At 45.3% G+C, this 17,639-nt stretch overlaps 1 protein-coding gene across 4 annotated transcripts in view; it reads left to right on the forward strand.

Moving 5' to 3' along the window:
* WWC3 (WWC family member 3) overlaps positions 1-17,639 on the forward strand; it is a 110,311-nt gene that overhangs the window by 30,656 nt on the left and 62,016 nt on the right. For 2 of the 4 annotated variants that reach the window (XM_070366453.1, XM_070366456.1), the window contains exons 2-4: positions 9,826-9,935; positions 13,885-14,088; positions 15,029-15,088. In XM_070366453.1, the coding sequence (XP_070222554.1) occupies positions 9,826-9,935; positions 13,885-14,088; positions 15,029-15,088 (374 nt within the window). The remainder of the gene's footprint in view (positions 1-9,825; positions 9,936-13,884; positions 14,089-15,028; positions 15,089-17,639) is intronic. The other 2 variants (XM_070366455.1, XM_070366457.1) reach the window with 1 other exon arrangement.

Below are 17,639 nucleotides of genomic sequence, written 5' to 3' on the forward strand. Positions count from 1 at the left end.
CCCAGGAGGAGAGAGGAAGTGCTGAGGCTGGCGCAAGAAAGGACGGCTTACTTCCTGCTGTAGTGGACTAGGGCTGGACAGGAGGAAAGTGAAAGTGAAACTCACTCAGTCATGTCCGACTCTTTGACAACAGGCTCCTCTGTCCATTGGATTCTCCAGGCAAGAATACTGGAGTGGGTTGCCATGCCCTCCTCCAGGGGATCTTCCCCACCCAGGAATCGAACCTGCATCTCCTGCATTGCAGGTGGATTCTTTACCATCTGATCTACCAGGGAAGACCCTGGACAGGAGGGATCTGTACCAAATCTTGGAAGATGGAACAGGATTGAGCAAGAAGAGGGCAGGAGGGATGCATGGGCAAGAGAGAGAGTGCTCCAAGTTTGAGAATTGCTGTTCAAGCAGAGCTTGCTAGGCAGGCGGGTGGACAGACTGGGCGGGGGGCGTGGGGGCAGTGGGTGTTGAGGGAAGGGAAGCAGTTCCCTGCCAGAGGTTTTATGCTCTTAGGAACCTGGCTCTTTCCAGATCCCCACCAGAGGCTTGTGAAAGACAGTCTCTTGCTCACCCCTCCATTCTAGCACCTCAGTCCCAGGATTTTAAACTATGTTGTTCCACTCGTACAGTATTATACTGTATATATTCCACATGAGAATAATGATCACATTCCCCCAGTTTTTAGAGGAAAAAATAGCATGGAAGGAAAATGTATGTTTATGCAGTGTGTAATAAGTGCCCCAAATCTTTGTATTGGTTACAGCCTTTCAGCTCCACCACCCCATAGTAAAGATGAGAAAACTGAGGCACAGCCACAGTCATTTGCCCAGGCTCGTCCTCACTAGTAAGTGCTTAAAAATATAGTTGCCTCAGTTGGACTTTTTTCTCCTATGACATCTTTACAAGTTGTGGCAGTGTCCATCCATTGTGGACAATGGACACATTGTGACAATCACACATTGTTAGTGTGATTTAACAGAACATACACTGTGAAGGACCTTACACTTACTTAGTCACTGGTTCGTGGTCTTTTTCAGTTGTTGTGACTTCTGTTCACCAGTGTGTGAACCTGTGTGATTACAAAGTGGTAAATGCTGTCAATAACAGAAATATGGACAGTGGTCCTGCTTACCCCTTCCCTCTCCAGGCTCCATGGCGGGAGAAGGATAAGGTATCCAACCCTCTGCCTATACTTGGCTAACATGCTCTGAATCACTAACGATGCTCACATAACCAAATAAGGTTAAATGTTCAGACTTCTTGCAGGTTCTGAGTATTTCTCTCCTTTTTCTAGATCTCCAGATGTGTTAGTTAGCTGACTGTTCTAACAAACAACTCAAAGTCTCAGTTGCTTAACAGAATAGAAGTTTGTTGCTCATGTCAATTTAATGATTTAATGTGGCCTATCAGGGTGGAGAAGGGGCTTTTCAGACTCTTTGATCCACCCAGACTTCTTCCATGGCTTGTTTCTCTCAACTTCTCAGGTTTTGCTGTTGTCTTACTCGACCCGTGCTGCTGTTACAGAATATCACAGTCTGGTTTGCTTGTAACCAATGGACATGTTTTTCTCACAGTTTGAGAGGTTGGAGATCAAAGATCAAGGCTCCAACATGGTCAGGTTCTGGTAAGAGCTCTCTCCATAGTTCAGAGCCAGCAACTCCTCATTGTGTCCTCACAAGGTGGGAGTGTAATGGAGCTCTCTAGGGTTTTCTATAAGGGCACTAATCCTAATCCCAAGGGCTGCACCCTCATGACCCAAACACTTCCCTCAGGTCCCACCTTCTAATTCCATCATGTTGGGTATTTCAACATATGAATTTTGGGGGACACATATTCAGACTGTAGCAGTCATTCTCTGCTGAGTTGTTTGTTTCTGGCTGACAGAGAAAAGATGTGAGAGAGCATGGAGTGCCCTGCCAGGAGCTTATGGGACAAGCCTGGAAGGGGTGTACATTACCTTTGCCTGAAACTCATTGGCTAGAGCCTGGTCATAGGGCTCCACTCAGCTACACGAAGGCTGGAGAATGTGATTTTTCTGTGAGCCCAAGAGGAAGATGAAGCGGAGGTTTGGTGGAAATGTTTGTCTTGTTCCTACTCAATTGCTTTGGGTAACAAAAGTGGACTTATAGGAGGGTATAGGAGGGTAGCCTTTAAATATGGAGAGGGTAGTGGCACCCCACTCCAGTACTCTTGCCTGAGGAGTCCCATGGACGGAGGAGCCTGGTGGGCTACAGTCCATGGGGTCACGGAGAGTTGGACACGACTGAGTGACTTCACTTTCTTTTTTTTTTTTTAAATAGATGAATTTCAGGGCACCAACGCCCGCTCCAAGCAGCAGCGGCAGCCGCGGTTACAGCGCTGGCCGCGGCGGTGGCGGCAGCTGGGCCTCGGCGGAGCCGGGCTGCTGAGCATGCGCACCGCGCGTACCCGCCCCGCCTCCGCCGTCGGAGTGGAGCTGGGGCTCATTATCCTCTGCCGTGACTTCACTTTCACTTTTCACTTTCATGCATTGGAGAAGGAGGTGGCAACCCACTCCGGTGTTCTTGCCTGGAGAATCCCAGGGATGGCAGAACCTGGTGGGCTGCCGTCTATGGGATCGTACAGAGTCGAACACGACTGACGCAACTTAGCAGCAGCAGCAGCAGCCTTTAAATGTTGCTCACCTGACCAAGCAGAACTGTTTTATTGTGACTAATGAAAGTTGCATTTGCCATGATTCTCAGGGGGTTCTATGACCCAATTGATACCCCTGCTGGGATTTCAGTAACAGTGACTTTTGAACTTGAGTGAGTTGACTGTGGTCAGGTTCCACCTCCTTTCAGGCTAGCCAGCCCATTTCTCCACTGCAAAAAGCTGTTCCCTTCCGTTCACCATGCCACCTGGCTTTGCATGCAGAGGTTCAGGAAGACAAATGCATCCCTAAATGATGTTTGGTCCTTCCGAATGACACTTAGACAAATCTCAGTGAGTTGTATCTGGCTGAGGCATCAAAGATAGTGGGAACACTTGTTGCCACTGAAGCAGTGAGTCTGCTGGTGGGCTTTTGTTTTTTAAATCAAAGATGGTGGAGACTGGAGTTCTCCTGCAGTTGCAGTCTTGTGCTACTGGGGAAAAAGGTTTTACCTGCATGTGATTCTCTGTGATCATTTGTCTTGTGGATTCACTGCTATTCATGAAACCTGTGTCTCCTCTTCCCCTAAGATTTGTTTGAGGAGCTGTTTGTTCTTCAGATTAGCCTGGGAATCTGCCTGTGAACTATAAGTGTTAGTTTTTTTGTTTGAGTCAATGAAAAGACAGATAGTATGTAATTTTTAAAAATTCTTAAGCAAACAATCATTTAACAAGGAAATCACAAATGTAATTCAAGAACAGTTCTAAGACTCATCACTAAAATTGGGTCACTCATTGAAATGTCAATTGTAGTGTTTAGTCTGAGTTCCAAGTATGATTACTCTTTACCCTAAAGTCTAGAATTAAGACTAGATACAGTTGCCAAATCAAGTATATGTGTAGTCTAAATAACTAATAAATGTTATTTTTTGAGTGGCTTCTTAGGACTAGTGTGGCGGGCTTGTGGTACATTCATTGCTGTTCCACAACAATTGACTTGATAAAGAAATGATCTTCTCAACTTTTGGGGGGGTGACCACCATCTCAGGGAATTAGCCAACAGTTCTGGACTGTGCTCATCAGCGTTTTTGTGTAATTTCCGTGAGTTCAGGGACCTGTTCAGTGCTCAGTGAGAACCCTGCTCTCGGATGTCAGTGTTACACCACTAAAGTTGGAAAAGCGCTACCACTGCAAAAAAGGTAAATAATCCAAGTAAATACCTGTAAAATCCAAGTAAAAAATGCAAGTAAATCCAATTACTACCAAGTAAATAATCACAAACAGCCTGGGTCCGTGGTCTGGGTGAGCTCTGAAACTTGTTGTAAGCTAGGTATATCAGAAAAGGTAAATTTCTTGAGGATTGGTTTGGAATGAAGTGGACGTGAATCGTATCCTCTCTGAATTGCATATTAAAAAAAAAAAATACAAGCCTGAATGGATACTATACAAATTATCTTGGACTTCCCTGGGTGTACAGTGGATGAGAGTCCACCTGCCGATGCAGGGGACACAGGTTCAATCCCTGGTCCGGGAAGATCCCATGAACCTCAACTACTCAGCTGCAATAAGAGGAACCACTACAATGAGAAGCTCGTGCACTGCAACTAGAGAATAGCCCATGCTCACCACAGCTAGAGAGAGACCTAGCGCAACAACATCAACAAAACATTATTTTGTTCCAGGAGACTGGATAGTGTCGCAAAGGTCCTGTAGGATTACTCTGGTCTCCTTTTGATAAAGAAAATGTGTTCAGAATTGGTGTTTACACATAGACACAGAGAACAGAGTGGGAGGGAGTGGGGGAAGGACTAAATTAAAAGATGTCAACTGGATGGTGACTGATGGAAACTAAATTTTTTGTGGTGAGTGTGCTGGAGTGTATACAGAAGTCACGATATAATGTACATAGGAAAGGTATTTAATGTTTTAAGCCAGTGTTGTTGTTGTTTAGTTGTTTAGTCATGTCCAACTCTTGTGAACCTGTAGCCCACCAAGTTCCTCTGTCCATAGAATTCTCCAGGCAAGAATACCAGAGTGGGTTGCCATTTCCTTCTCCAGGGGATCTTCTGGACCCAGGGATCTAACCCAGGTCTGCTGCATTGATAGGCAGATTCTTTGCTGCTGAGCCACCTGGTTACCTCAGTTTTTAAAAAAGTCACCATTAAGAAGGTTGTATATCATCCAGATGAATTCATTTGCCTTCATGGACTGAAGAAGAAAGAATCAATGATTATACTTTGCTCGCTTCTCCCTGCTCTCACTTTCTGCTGTTCACCTTTATTTTCCTGCAGTTCAAGGTAGTTGATGTCAGATATTCCAGCCCCCTGAGCCCTACTGGGAGGGAAGAATGCATGGTTTTTGAGTCGCTGGGCCACGGGCTCCAGCCCTGCTCCCTGTCATGCTGCAGTCTCATGGTGGCTATCTGCTTGGCAGAATAATGACCTCTTCAGGTGTCCACGTCCTACTCCCAGGGACCTATGATTATGTTGCCTTCCATGGCAAGATGGACTTTGCATATGTGACTAAATAAAGGATCTTGGAATCGGCAGGGAGTGATCCTTGATGATCTGGCTGGGCCAATGTAATCTCAAGGGGCTTTATGAGCAGAATAGAGAGAAGCAGAGGGAAGGCATCCTGGAAAAGACCCTACTGGCCGTGGCTGGCTTTCAAGATGCTGGAAGCCACCACAGATGCCAGCAGTCTCAAAGCTGGAAAACAAGAGAGAACGGCTTCTCCCTAGGGCCTCCAGAGAATGCAGTCTATGGACACCTTGGTTTTAGTTCAGTATAATCAATCTGGGCTTCCAGTCTCCAGAGCCAAAGGATGACACGTGTTGTTTAACGTCACCTACTTTGTGGCAGTTGGTCACAACAGCATAAGACTAGTACAGTCTATATTTGGCAAAAGTAATACATTTATGTAAAGTTTAAAAATAAAATAAAATTAGAAAAAGAAAAAAAAATAAAGTTTAAAAATCTAAAAAAAAAAAAAGACTAGTACAGTCTAAAGCAAGTCTATTGGAGGCGGAGGGGGAGGCAGGAGGTGGAGTGGATGGAGCTGGTCTCCTTGCTGTAACTCAGGAGGCCACACCCAGCCATCAGCACCCCATGAGATTCATCAGATCACCTCCATTTTAAAGATTAGGAAACCGAGGCAGGCCCAGGGAGAGCAGGAATGACTTATCCAAGGTTTCTCGGCAGTTTCTCTGGGAACTGGTAGTGACTGAGATGGCCCAGTGCCACTTCTTTTTTGTTGTTATTTTATTTTTGGCTGTGCTGGGTCTTTGTTGCTCCATGGGCTTTTTCTCTAGTTGTGGCGCACAGGCTTCTCACTATGGTGGATTCTCTTTTTGCAGAGCACAGGCTCAGTAGTTGTGACGCAGGGGCTTAGTTGTTCTGTGGCGCGTAGGATCTTCCCAGAGCAGGGATCAAACCTGTGTCTCCTGCGTTGGCAGGCAGATTCTGTACCACTAAGCCACTAGGGAAACCCTCCAGTGCCACTTCTTTAAGAGCCCTACAGGATGCAGCAGGCAAAAGGGAACAAAAAGAAGCCCATGTCTGCATCCTCCAGATTCTCCCCCTTCTTGTGGACCAACTCTAGTAAGAACGACCAGCAAAACGTATTCATTTCCTCTGCTGAGGCCAACAAGAGCTGTTTGAGAACTGGGGAAGTCAGCGACTCTGGGTCAATGTTGCTCAGATAGGAGGAGACTGGGGAGAAATGACCACATGGGGGCTTCACCTTGGGGAACACTGAGTGCCCAGCCCCTCAGTGCATCCCCAACTCCTCCACATTCTGAAAATCCCGGGGCACTTATGTTGTGCGCTATACCTGTTTGTTCCACGAGTGAAGCATGCTCGTGCAGTCCAGGTTTGTCCTGAGCCCTTGAGCAAATGTATTCAAGAGATCCCCGCAGGGTGATGAGAAAGCCCATTTCTTATTCCACTGCTAGGAGCGTGTGCTGATGTTAAAGCAGTTTGGCAGTGTGCATCAAGGGTTTGCTATAAGCTCACATCCATTATTTACAAGAAAGAACAGAACATTGGAACGTGCCTAAATTGATGACTTGAGGTTCCTGGTAAAACAGTTACAGTTCACTGCGTGTGGCAGAAGATTCTCACATGATATAAAGTGATGGTGACAGAGACTTAAAGGACATGAGGGGAAAAAGAATGAGCATGTGGAATTGTATCTAGTGTGATGTCAGCTGTGGAGAAATGTAGGAAAATAAGCTAAACCATCAATCCGGGACTTCTGGATCATAGGTGCTTCTATTTCCTATGCTTTATATTTTACTATCTGAATATTTTACATTGGATTTATGATAAAGAGAAAAGAGCTTCATATCCTTTAACCCTGTAAGTTTCTTTCTGGAATCTTTCAAAGAAAATAATTGTAAATACAGTTTACAAGCTGTATACACAGAGATGTTCCCTTCATATAGTTTTTTAAATGAAGATATAATTCACGTATACCATAGAAGTCTCCCTTTAAAGCATGCCATTCACTAGTTCTTAGTGTAATTACCCCCTAAAGGAAGCCTAACCTCTTAGCAATCACACCCCATTCCCACTTTATCTCCAACCCCTGAAATCACTGATCTGCCCTCTGTCTCTGTGAATTTGCATGTTCTGGACATTTCTCGTAGATGAATGCATACAGCATATAGCCTCTGTGTCTGGCTTCTGTCACCCAGCACAGTAACTTCAAAGTTCATCCATATTGTAGCGTTTGCCAGTACTTCATTCTTTTTTTATGACTGAATCACATTCCATCCATAGACCACATTTTATTTGTCCATTCATCAGTTGATGGCCCTTAGTTGTTTTCACCTTTTGGCTATGGCAAATAATGCTGCTGTGGACATTCTTTTGGGTGGATATATATTTTTGTTTCTTTTAGGTATACACATAGGTGTAGGATTTCTGGCTTACATGGAAACTGTTCAACTATTTGAGAAATTGTTGAAATGTTGAATCATGAATACTTACACTAATGGAAATTAGGAAATAATGTATCTATTGATTGTAGGAGAGTGCTTGTGTTGTGTGCTTAGTCGCTCAGTCATGTCCAACTCTTTGCAACCCCATGGACTGTAGCCCGCTAGGCTCCTCTGTCCACGGGATTTTCTAAGCAAGAATACTGGAGTGGGTTGCCATGCCCTCCTCCAGGGGATCTTCCCAACCCAGGGATCTAACCCGTGTCCCTTGTGTCTCCTGCATTGACAGGTGGATTCTTTACTGTAAAATATATTAATCCTCCTTCCCTTAATAAACAAAATGTTTGTAAAAATGCAGCGTACTTATTCTTAGGCCAGGTGCTGGGGGTCAAAGGCAGTTGAGACAGGGTATCATTCTCTGAATCTGCTGTTCAGATTTATCCATCTATTTATCAGGATGACACATCCTCCAGGGGCTTCCCTGATGGCTCAGCAGGCAAAGAATCCGCCTGCAGTGCTGGAGACACAGGAGACACGGATTTGATCCCGGGGTCAGGAAGATCCTGGGAGGAGGAAATGGCAACCCACTGCAGTATTCTGGCCTGGAGAATTCCATGGGCAGAGGAGCCTGGTGGGCTGCAGTACATGGGGGTCACAAAGAGTCAGATACAACCTAACGACTCAACAACAACAATGACACAAATTAAGTGAGTGGGGTTCAGCAGTGCTGGAAGAGCAAGCTTCCCACCTGTTTGTTGACTAAATGAGGTCATATATATAAGAGATGCTTTGAATGCTCCTGTGCTTGGCCATTTTCTCTAGGCTTATGCATGAATCTAGAATAGCAGAGATGTGCTCGGAACTCAGTTTATCTTCAAGTGACACTGTGTTGCAATTTGGTCCCATTGGGACTTGAGTCATGCACAGCACCCTGCTGTTACTCGTTTGACTTGGAACCATGCCACCACTATCCCATTCCCTACCTGCAAAGGAACTGTGCTGTGAACGTTGGTGTTTGGGGCCGGGACAGAGGGTATGCAGTAGGCTCATCTTGTGATGTTGTGGGGTTTTGAGCGCATTGTATTTAAGAGGACTTCCAAGGGTGTGTTTTACTTTCTATATGTATATTTCTGTTTTGATATTGACTCCTAACTTCTTAAAACCATATGTTTAAAATGAAGATGAGACCAAGCAGCGTTGTTCTGATGGTGTTGATCAGTTTGTAAAAGCTGCTGAGAGAGACAGAACTTTGTTGTCAAACCAGTTTGGGGAAATAACATGTTCAAAATTCATACTGGTCTTGTGGGGTTTGGCAGTGGTTGTGGTGTCTCAGTTTTCTGGGGCGAGAGACTAAAACAGAGATGTGGGAAGATTGAGTTAGTGAAATTTAGGTTATCAGATTCTCATGCATACCAGTCACTGTGCGTTTTTAGAGACAACTGAATAGATAGCTGCCCTGACTCAGACAATTTTAGGGGTGGCCTGTTTTATACCACAGCTGTCCTGTCAATCTCTGTGATCATGGGGTGTAGGGGAGGGGGAGGTTCTATTTATCTGGAAAACCTTTCCTTTATCTCTCTGTGTCAAGCCAAGCTTTCCTGGATCAGATTTACTTCAAGAAGAAACGTCTGTAGACAATATGCTTTTGTTGTTTTTCGCCAGAAAACAAAGAGGATCCTTTGCAGTTTCTGACTCCTACTGAGTAAAGAATCCAGGCAGTATTTAGTAGGCATCTCCTTGTATTGTTACCATGCTTGTTTGGCTTTTTGCCTTTGGTCAGTGGTAAACATTTAACTCCTTCGCTTATGCCCGGTGGGGGTTGGGGTGTAGATGAAACTTACAAATACATTTTAAATACATTGACACTGTAGTGTACAGAAACCGAAAGTTGAGACCGGGGAACACTTGTCAGAGAATAAGAACAAAACATAGGTGCTCTCGTGTTGTGGCAGAGCCACATTCCATTGTCATCAACTCATTAAGCATACAGCTTCGAAGATGCTTGTTTTACCTGTTTTGTAACTGTCAATATCTGTTTTCACTGGTATTAAGGTTGCGTTGTGGGATAGTCATGCTTTTAACCATGAGTATACTGATACTGTTACTGATGATTATTTAGGCAAAGTCATTGAGTTATTTTTCCAACCAAATAGTTGGAACAAAAGCAGTCAATTTATTAAGATGATACAGAATTTTGTATTGAAACCAAATTCTAGAGTCCAGTCAGCAAACTTAGGTGAAATTGACCTCACTTTTACATTTGCTTTCATAATTTTATTTTGCAGGATAACAAAGCCATTGACCTTTGCTGACTGTGTTGGGGATGAACTTCCTTTAGGATGGGAAACTGTATATGATAAACAAATTGGAATTTATTACATGGACCACATAAATAGTAAGTAGAATGCCACGCTTGAGTTGTTATATATGATTGAGTTTTCATGTTGATCTCACAGATGCTAGGAACTCTTTCTGTAGAGTGAAACAATTGTTACTCTCCAACACAGCATTAAAATGGATTTTATAAATGTCGTCTGAAGTCTTCATTAGCTGAGTTGTTCAAAAATTGAAGCGATTGTACTTTGGCTTGTATGTTGCCCAGGACTGCATGGAATATGTTGAATGCAGAGTTTGAATACCTAATAGAAAGAATAAATTTTATAAATTTCCCAGGCAGTCTGGTAATAGAAGTCGCTAACCAAATGAGGAGAATATTTCTTGCAGAGTGGAATTTACAAGTTCTTGGAACAATAAATGCCCACATAATTATCTCAACTTCATTTTGTCTTATCCCTTTGATTTTTAACTGTAATGTGCCAAACCTTTTGGAGCTTTGGGAAGGGAGAAAATGATATAAAGACCACAGCTAAAATCACAGGTCCTAGACCATGCCAGCCTTCTCTGTAGAATTGTTGGGAGCAGTGGTTCTCATCTCGGGCTGGCGTTACCTCCAAGGGACACTTGGTGGTGTCTGGGGGCATTTTCAGGCACTCAGCCTGCAGTGATTTGGCTCTTAACCAATGCCTGAGCAGAGGGGTAAGTGTGGCCCCAGCCTTGCCACCCTCCGCGGTAGTTACCCCATGGGCAGGAGGCCTTCTTAGGCGAATCCACTGCTGACGGGATGGATGTGGTGCTTAGCAAGGCTGCACCCAGGGGCCACGCTCCCCTGGCCTGGCTGCCGAGCACCTCAGGGCTGCATGCGGCTGGAGTTTCTGGCCATCTGGGCCACCTTCCCCTCAGGTCAGGGCTCCACTGTCTCCGGGCCCTGGTGGTGTTACTGAACGGCACAGGCATCGGCCTTACATGACTTTTCTGGAAAGCTTGCCAAGGCCTAGGACTACCTTGTGCTGGCTCATCTCTCGTAAACCCTGCTCTCCTCCTGCTGTGTCCCCTTCTTTGCTGTGGGTGTGCCTTTCTCGCCTGCTCACTGAGTCACAGCAAGTTTTACAAAGCACCCCTCCATGCTGGCCACTCAGGAAAGTGAGACCCAGGATCCACCCTTAAGGATTCGATATGACACACTAGACATGGCCACAAACCTGGAAACCAAGTAATCACCAAGGACTTTCTTCCAACCACCTTGAGTATAATTGGGGTGACCCAGCACCATGGAGGATGTGGCTGAAGATGTCATCTCCAGGGTCATGCCACCTCCTCTCTCTGACACCTTCAGAGAACCCAACTTTTTTTTCTTCCCTGAAGACAAGAAAGATTTTTACTGTGATAATGGGCCAAAGACCCCATTCCAGAAAACTTGTTTCTGAGAATCAAGCTCTTTTTTCCTGTAGATTTATTTATTAATTTTTTTTTAACTGTGATGGGTCTTCACAGTAAAAGTAAGTAAGCCCATACCTTGCGGATGTGGGCTTTCTCTAGTTGCAGTAAGCAGGGGCTGCTCTCTGGTCATAGTTCTCAGGCTTCTCATTGCAGCGGCTTCTCTTGTTGTGAAACACAGGCTCTAGGCACACGGGCTTTAGTAGTTGTGGTGCGTGGGCTCAGTAGCTGTGACACACAGGCTTAATTACTGTGCGGCACGGGGAATGACCAGGGATTGAACCATGTCCGTTGCATCGCAGGGAGAATTCTTAGCCACTGGACTACCAAGGACGCTCCCCTGGAATCTTAACTCTTGCTAGCACAGATGTAAGGGGAAAGCTCTTTAAAGACAGAGAACCTGAGGAGTCACATGTTAGTTGGAACTGCGCAGATTGACAGTGCAGTGAGGGACCAGAGGGGCCCTGGGCTGGTCACCTTCGGGGTTCCCAAGACCCTTGGCCCTGGTCAGAGTGTGAACGATGCCTGTCGACCTTAGTGAGTCTGATGCCTAAATCATCATCAGAGACATCTGGGCACTTAAAACAGCTGTGGCCTCCCCCTGCCTCCCACCCAGGTCCGCTGAATCTGAACTCCAGGGCTAGATCAGGACCCTGAGTTTTGTTATTTTTTATTTCTTTTAAGACCCAGAGAGGCTTTCCAGGAGGGGCCCTGGGCTAGCATTGTGAATGAGGATAGGGGATGTTTCTGGAAGATTTCAAAAGAAACTTACTTTAAACATCCTAGTGAGTGCTCCTGTGTATGTGTGTGTGTGGTGGGGGTGGGGTAGAGATTACATAGAATTTACATTTGTAACCATTTTGAGGTGAGATGCACAGATCGTAAGGTTCACCATTGAAAAGTGTACAGTTCAGTGGAATTGGGTGCATGGAGTGTTGTCCAGCTATCACCTCTGTCTAATTCCAGAACATTCATCATGCCCTGGTAAGACCTTGTGCTTTAAAAGAGGCTCATGTGGTATAGAATCTGAAGCAGAGTTGGGAAGGTGACTGTGGCGAGCACTCAGAGGATGGCTTTTGGTGGGATAAGGCAGGCAGGTGTTTTGGGAGAGAGGTTCTGAGAGTCTGATTGAACTAAGGGGAGAAGGAGGGACATCCCAGCATCAGTCACTATTATACACAGGGGCAGGAATGGCCAGTTCTGGAGGGCCCATGAAATAGACTGCGTGAGGGATGAGGGGCAGGTGTACTCTGAGGGTAAGTTCCTGGTTGGCTTAGTGGGTTGATGAAGATGAAGCCACTTATTCCAAGGGGGCAGGCAGAGAAGCAGGCGCTCGTCAGTTTGGCTTTCTTTGGGTTGCTGTGGTTTGGGTAGCAAAAGGGCGCTGTGTGAGACTGAGTTGTTTTGGACGAGTGACTCAGAAGTACTTTGTGTCCGTCCATGTGATGCCTCTTGGAGGCAGGGGGAAAGAAAAGACGTGCAGTCGGGAGAAAGGTTGGAGCCAGAGGTAGGCGTGAGCCCTTTGGAGAGCTGGTTGAATGACAGAGCCAGAGTGGCAGGTGGGGGATTTATAGGAAATCCACGAAGGATGCAGAAAGTTCTGGTCTGGCATGGGAGGTAGGAGAAGGGGAGCAAGCCGGTCCCAGGTACAGCAGAGGCAACAGCAGCCCAGGTTGAAAAGGCAGGGAGAGAAAGGTTGTATGTGTCTCTTAGTTTGAGAGTGATGGGCTCCTTTGGGTTCCTGTCCACCAACATTTACTCATAGATAGCTAGTGGGAAGCTGCTGTATGATGCTAAGATGCTACTGCTAAGATGCTTCAGTCGTGTCCGACTCTGTGCAACCCCAGAGACGGCAGCCCACCAGGCTCCCCCGTCCCTGGGATTCCCCAGGCAAGAACATTGGAGTGGGTTGCCATTTCCTTCTCCAATACATGAAAGTGAGAAGTGGAAGTGAAGTCACTCAGTCGTGTCTGACTCCTAGCGACCCCATGGACTGCAGCCTACCAGGCTCCTCTGTCCATGGGATTTGCCAGGCAAGAGTACTGGAGTGGGTTGCCATTGCTGTATGATGCAGGGAGCTCAAACCAGGGCTCTGTGACAACCTAAGAGGACTGAGATGGGGTGGAGGTGGGAGGGAGGCTCAAGAGGGAGGAGACATATGTGCACTAATGGCTGATTTACATTGTATGGCAGAAACCAACACAGCATTGTAAAGCAATTATCCTCTAATTAAAAATAAATTAAAGGGGCACTCTTTCCTCTCCCTTCTGAAGTCTATGTGAGAAGCTTTCTGTCTTTTTTACTTTAATAAACTTTAAAAAAATTAATTAAAAAAAATTATCTGGTATCGTCTTCCCCTACGCATCTACAGAGCTTTCTTCTCGACCCAGGCATGGCTGTGTTGATAGGAGGTGACCCCAACTCTGGGAGGGTTCAGCATACAGATGCTTCCATGATGTACATCATGGTCAGTCATTAACTTTTGTATTGATTAGTCACATAACTGCATGATTATTCAGCCTAAAGATTGGACTCGGAAGACCCTCATGTTCTTCCCCTTTCCATTTCAGAGCTGACCCAGATTGAGGATCCCAGAGAGCAGTGGAGGCGGGAGCAGGAACGGATGCTAAAGGAGTATTTAATTGTAGCCCAGGAGGCTCTCAATGCCAAGAAAGAAATCTACCAGATTAAGCAGCAGCGCTTCGAGCTGGCCCAAGAGGAGTACCAGCAGCTGCACAAGATGTGTGAGGACGACAGCCGCTCATACACCAGCTGTGAGTTGAGCATCCCCCTCCAGGAGCACGTGGGGCTTCCAGAGTCAGGTCTCTGCAGACCCCGGGCGCAAGTTGAGCAAGACAGCTGCGTAAAGTGTCTGATCGCCTACTGTTAGGTAGTCAGCCTCCCATGCCCGCATCCAATGTCACGCCCTACCACTCCATTGGCAAGTGTTTGTCAGGTGCCCACTCAACACGGTGGAGCTAGGATAGGAGAGGCCCCTGCCCTCCTGGAGTTTCCATGTAGGGAGGGGGGCAGGGAGAAAGCAAGCAAGCACAGTTTTAGGTAGTGACACGAAACCACCTCCTGACTCACATTTGTCAGCGTGGAAAAGGGCTTCCCCGGGGACCCCTGCTCGTCTGGGGTGATCCTGGGGAATTCCTTACGATGCTTTTATTGCTCAGGAGCCTTCACGCATGTCAGGCCCCTGTCTCTTTATAGCATCCTTTCTTGCGCAAGACACTGAAGGTGGAGAAACTCAGTATAACGCAGGGAAAGCGGGGAACTCTGCCCAAGTAAGATGGATGCACACTGATGCTCTCCAAAGGGAACCTCTCTGAGTTTCAGAGCCTGCCGAGCTTGGGCTCCTGTTATTAGGACTCAGGAGATGCACAGGAACAGAAGGAATCACTCAGAAGCCAAAGCCTCTGGTTTCTGACCCATTCAGTCACTGCCTGAGCCAGTCCATTCTCAACAGAGTTGTCACACTTAACCGCGCACTGAAGGTGTGCGTGGCTGTGACTCGTCCAGTGGCAGTGAGCTTGGGGAGAGTGTATGAAGTTGGTACCGCTAGATTTTATCTTATAAAAACCTAAATCTGATTGAGACTTGGAGGGACTTACCTGTGACGTGAGTGCCATGTTGCCAGGCTTGTAGCTCTGGTGACACAGCTTTGAACGTTAAAGACATGCTCAAAGCTTTGTTTATCCTGTGTTGCAGGTCAGAATGGAGTTGAGGCGAGGGGGCCAGACATCTTTTTTACTGCAACTGCTGTCGAAGGTGAATAAGCCATACAAGCTGTGGAGAAGAGAGCGGTGAGGGTGGAGTTTGCCCCCTGTAGCAGGAATTTAGGTAGCTGTGTTTCTATGTACTATGAAAGATTGCAGGCTCAGGTATGATGGTGTGTAGTTTCCAGGCTGCTTCATCTCTTGCCCTTCACCTCTTGGTATGTACTAGGTTTTTTCTTGTTTGTTTGTTTGTTTTACTGTCCATCAGAATGTGATGGGTCAGCTTCATGCTAGTTTTTAGGAAAAGCTGGTTTCTTCGTAATTTTCTTTATTTGTCATCTTTTTCTCTGATTTTGGTATCAGGATAATATTGACCTCCCAGAATGAACTGGGATATGTTTCCTCCTCCCCAGTTTTTGGAAAGTTTGTGTGGGATTCGTATTGATACTTAATTCATTGGCAGGCAAATTCTTTACCACTGAGCCACCTGGGAAGCCCAGTGTTGATACTTTCTTAACCGTTTGATAGAATTCACCCGAAAAGCCATCTGTTTCTTTGTAGGAATGTTTGTAACTATAAATTCATTACCTTTAATAGACATGGGCCTGTTCAGGTTTTCCTGTTTCTTCTTGAGTCAGTTTTGATGTTTGTGTGCTTCAAGGAATTTGTCTCTTTCATCTAATCCAAAAATCAGTAAGCTTTTCTGTAAAGGATCAGATAGTGAGTATTTTAGGCACCAGAGGTCATATGGTCTCAGGTGCAACCACCAAACCCTGTTGTTACACTGCAAAAGCAGCCAGACATGACATGTAAATGACGTGTGTGGTTTGTTCTGATAAAAAGTATAAAAATAAGAAACAAGCTGAATTTGGCCTACAGGGAATCTGCTGACTGCTGATCAAGCTGTCAAGTTTTTGAAGTTTTCATAGAATTCCCATGTGATTCTTTCAATGTCTAGACTCTGAGCTAGTGTCCTCTCTTATTTGTGATAATAATAATTTGTGCTTTATTTTCTTAATCAGTGTAGCTCAACCTTTATCGATTATATGTAGCATTACAGCAAACTGGATTTTGGTTTTCTGTTTTCTTCCCCTATTTTTATCGTTTTTTAATTTTTTTTTATTGATTTTTTTTCTCTTTAGTTTTTCCTTCATTCTGCTTAGTTTGGCTTTAATTTCTTTTTCTGCCTTCCTAAAGTGGGAGCTTAGAGCATTGATTTCAGACCTCTCGTTTTCTCATATAGCCTCTAAAGGTATAAATTCTCCTCTAAGTACTACTTTAACTGCATCCTACAAATTTTGGTTCATGTTTTATGAACCAAATATTCATAATATTTTCTCATTTTCTTTGTGATTTCTCTTTTGACCCATGGATTGTTTTAAAAGTAAGCTATTGGAACTTTTTAAAGGTGTGATGTTGTTGATTTCTAATTTGATTGTGGTCAGAGACTAGACTATGTAAGATTTCCGTTTTTGACGTCTATTGAGATAACTGTATGGCTCAGCATATGGTCTCTTTTAAATGATCTCATGGACTTGTGCCTCCAGGTTGCATTTGGCTGAAGCAGTGGCTTAGAACTGTTTCTGAGAGTATGGTTAGTGATTCTAAACCTTTCCAAAAGTTGCTTGGTAGGAGTAGGTTGGGCCATATAAAATTGTCACTTTTGTAGCTTAAAAAGGGCCAGTTATTGTCAGTTTCATATGATTCAACCTAATAGAGTATCTCTTCCCAGGCAACTGGTCAGGTTTGGTTAGGTCTCCAAAGAGACTTTCCCATCAGTCTTGCTAAGAATTGATGGAAAAAGAACATAACAGAAGAACCTGGTAAGAAGTTTCTTGCCAGCAATTGAAAGGAAAAATTAGATGATGAGAAGGTATGTCGGACTTCCCTGGTGGTACAATGGATAAGAATCCGCCTGCCAATGCAGGGGATACAAGTTCCATTCCTGGTCCAGGAACATTCCACATGCCGCAGGGCAACTAAACCCATGCGCCCTACAGCCCGTGTTTCATCACAAGAGAAGTCACCGCAGTGAGAAGCCTGCGCACCTCAAGGAAGAGCAGCCCCTGCTCTCTGCAATGACAGAAAGCCAATATGCAGCACCGAAGGCCAAGCACAACCTAAAATAAATAAATAATTTAAAGGGAGAGAGGAGGTATGTCTATGTACTGGTTACTGTAATGGTGTAGCCAGGACTTCAGTTGCAGACCATGTGGGGACTCAGGACTGGAACCCTTGATGCAAATATAGGAAGACCTAGTTGCAGCCTATGGGATTCCACACCCAGCTGGAGGGGAAGACTCCCGGAGCATCGTGGAGCCTAGAGCATAAAAACATCCGGGACTTGTAGTCCTCTGGAGTTGAGACATCCCTCAGCATCAGTTTTTGTATTTCCATGGGCTTTTCCCTCCCCAGACATTTGGGAAAATAGGGAGATGCAGGTAATTTCATTCTTCCTGTGCCCTGTAAAATTTTATCAATGCCCAGTAAAAAAGTAACAGTCCAGATGCTGTCTTTAAAGTCGTGTATGAAGAAACATTGAGTCAAGGAAGGTGATGACTCTGTGGTGTTGATTTGAGATCCTGAGACTCCACCTCCCAACC

Source organism: Bos mutus, chromosome X (genome assembly GCF_027580195.1).
Source record: "Bos mutus isolate GX-2022 chromosome X, NWIPB_WYAK_1.1, whole genome shotgun sequence".
NCBI classification, from domain to species: domain Eukaryota; kingdom Metazoa; phylum Chordata; class Mammalia; order Artiodactyla; family Bovidae; genus Bos; species Bos mutus.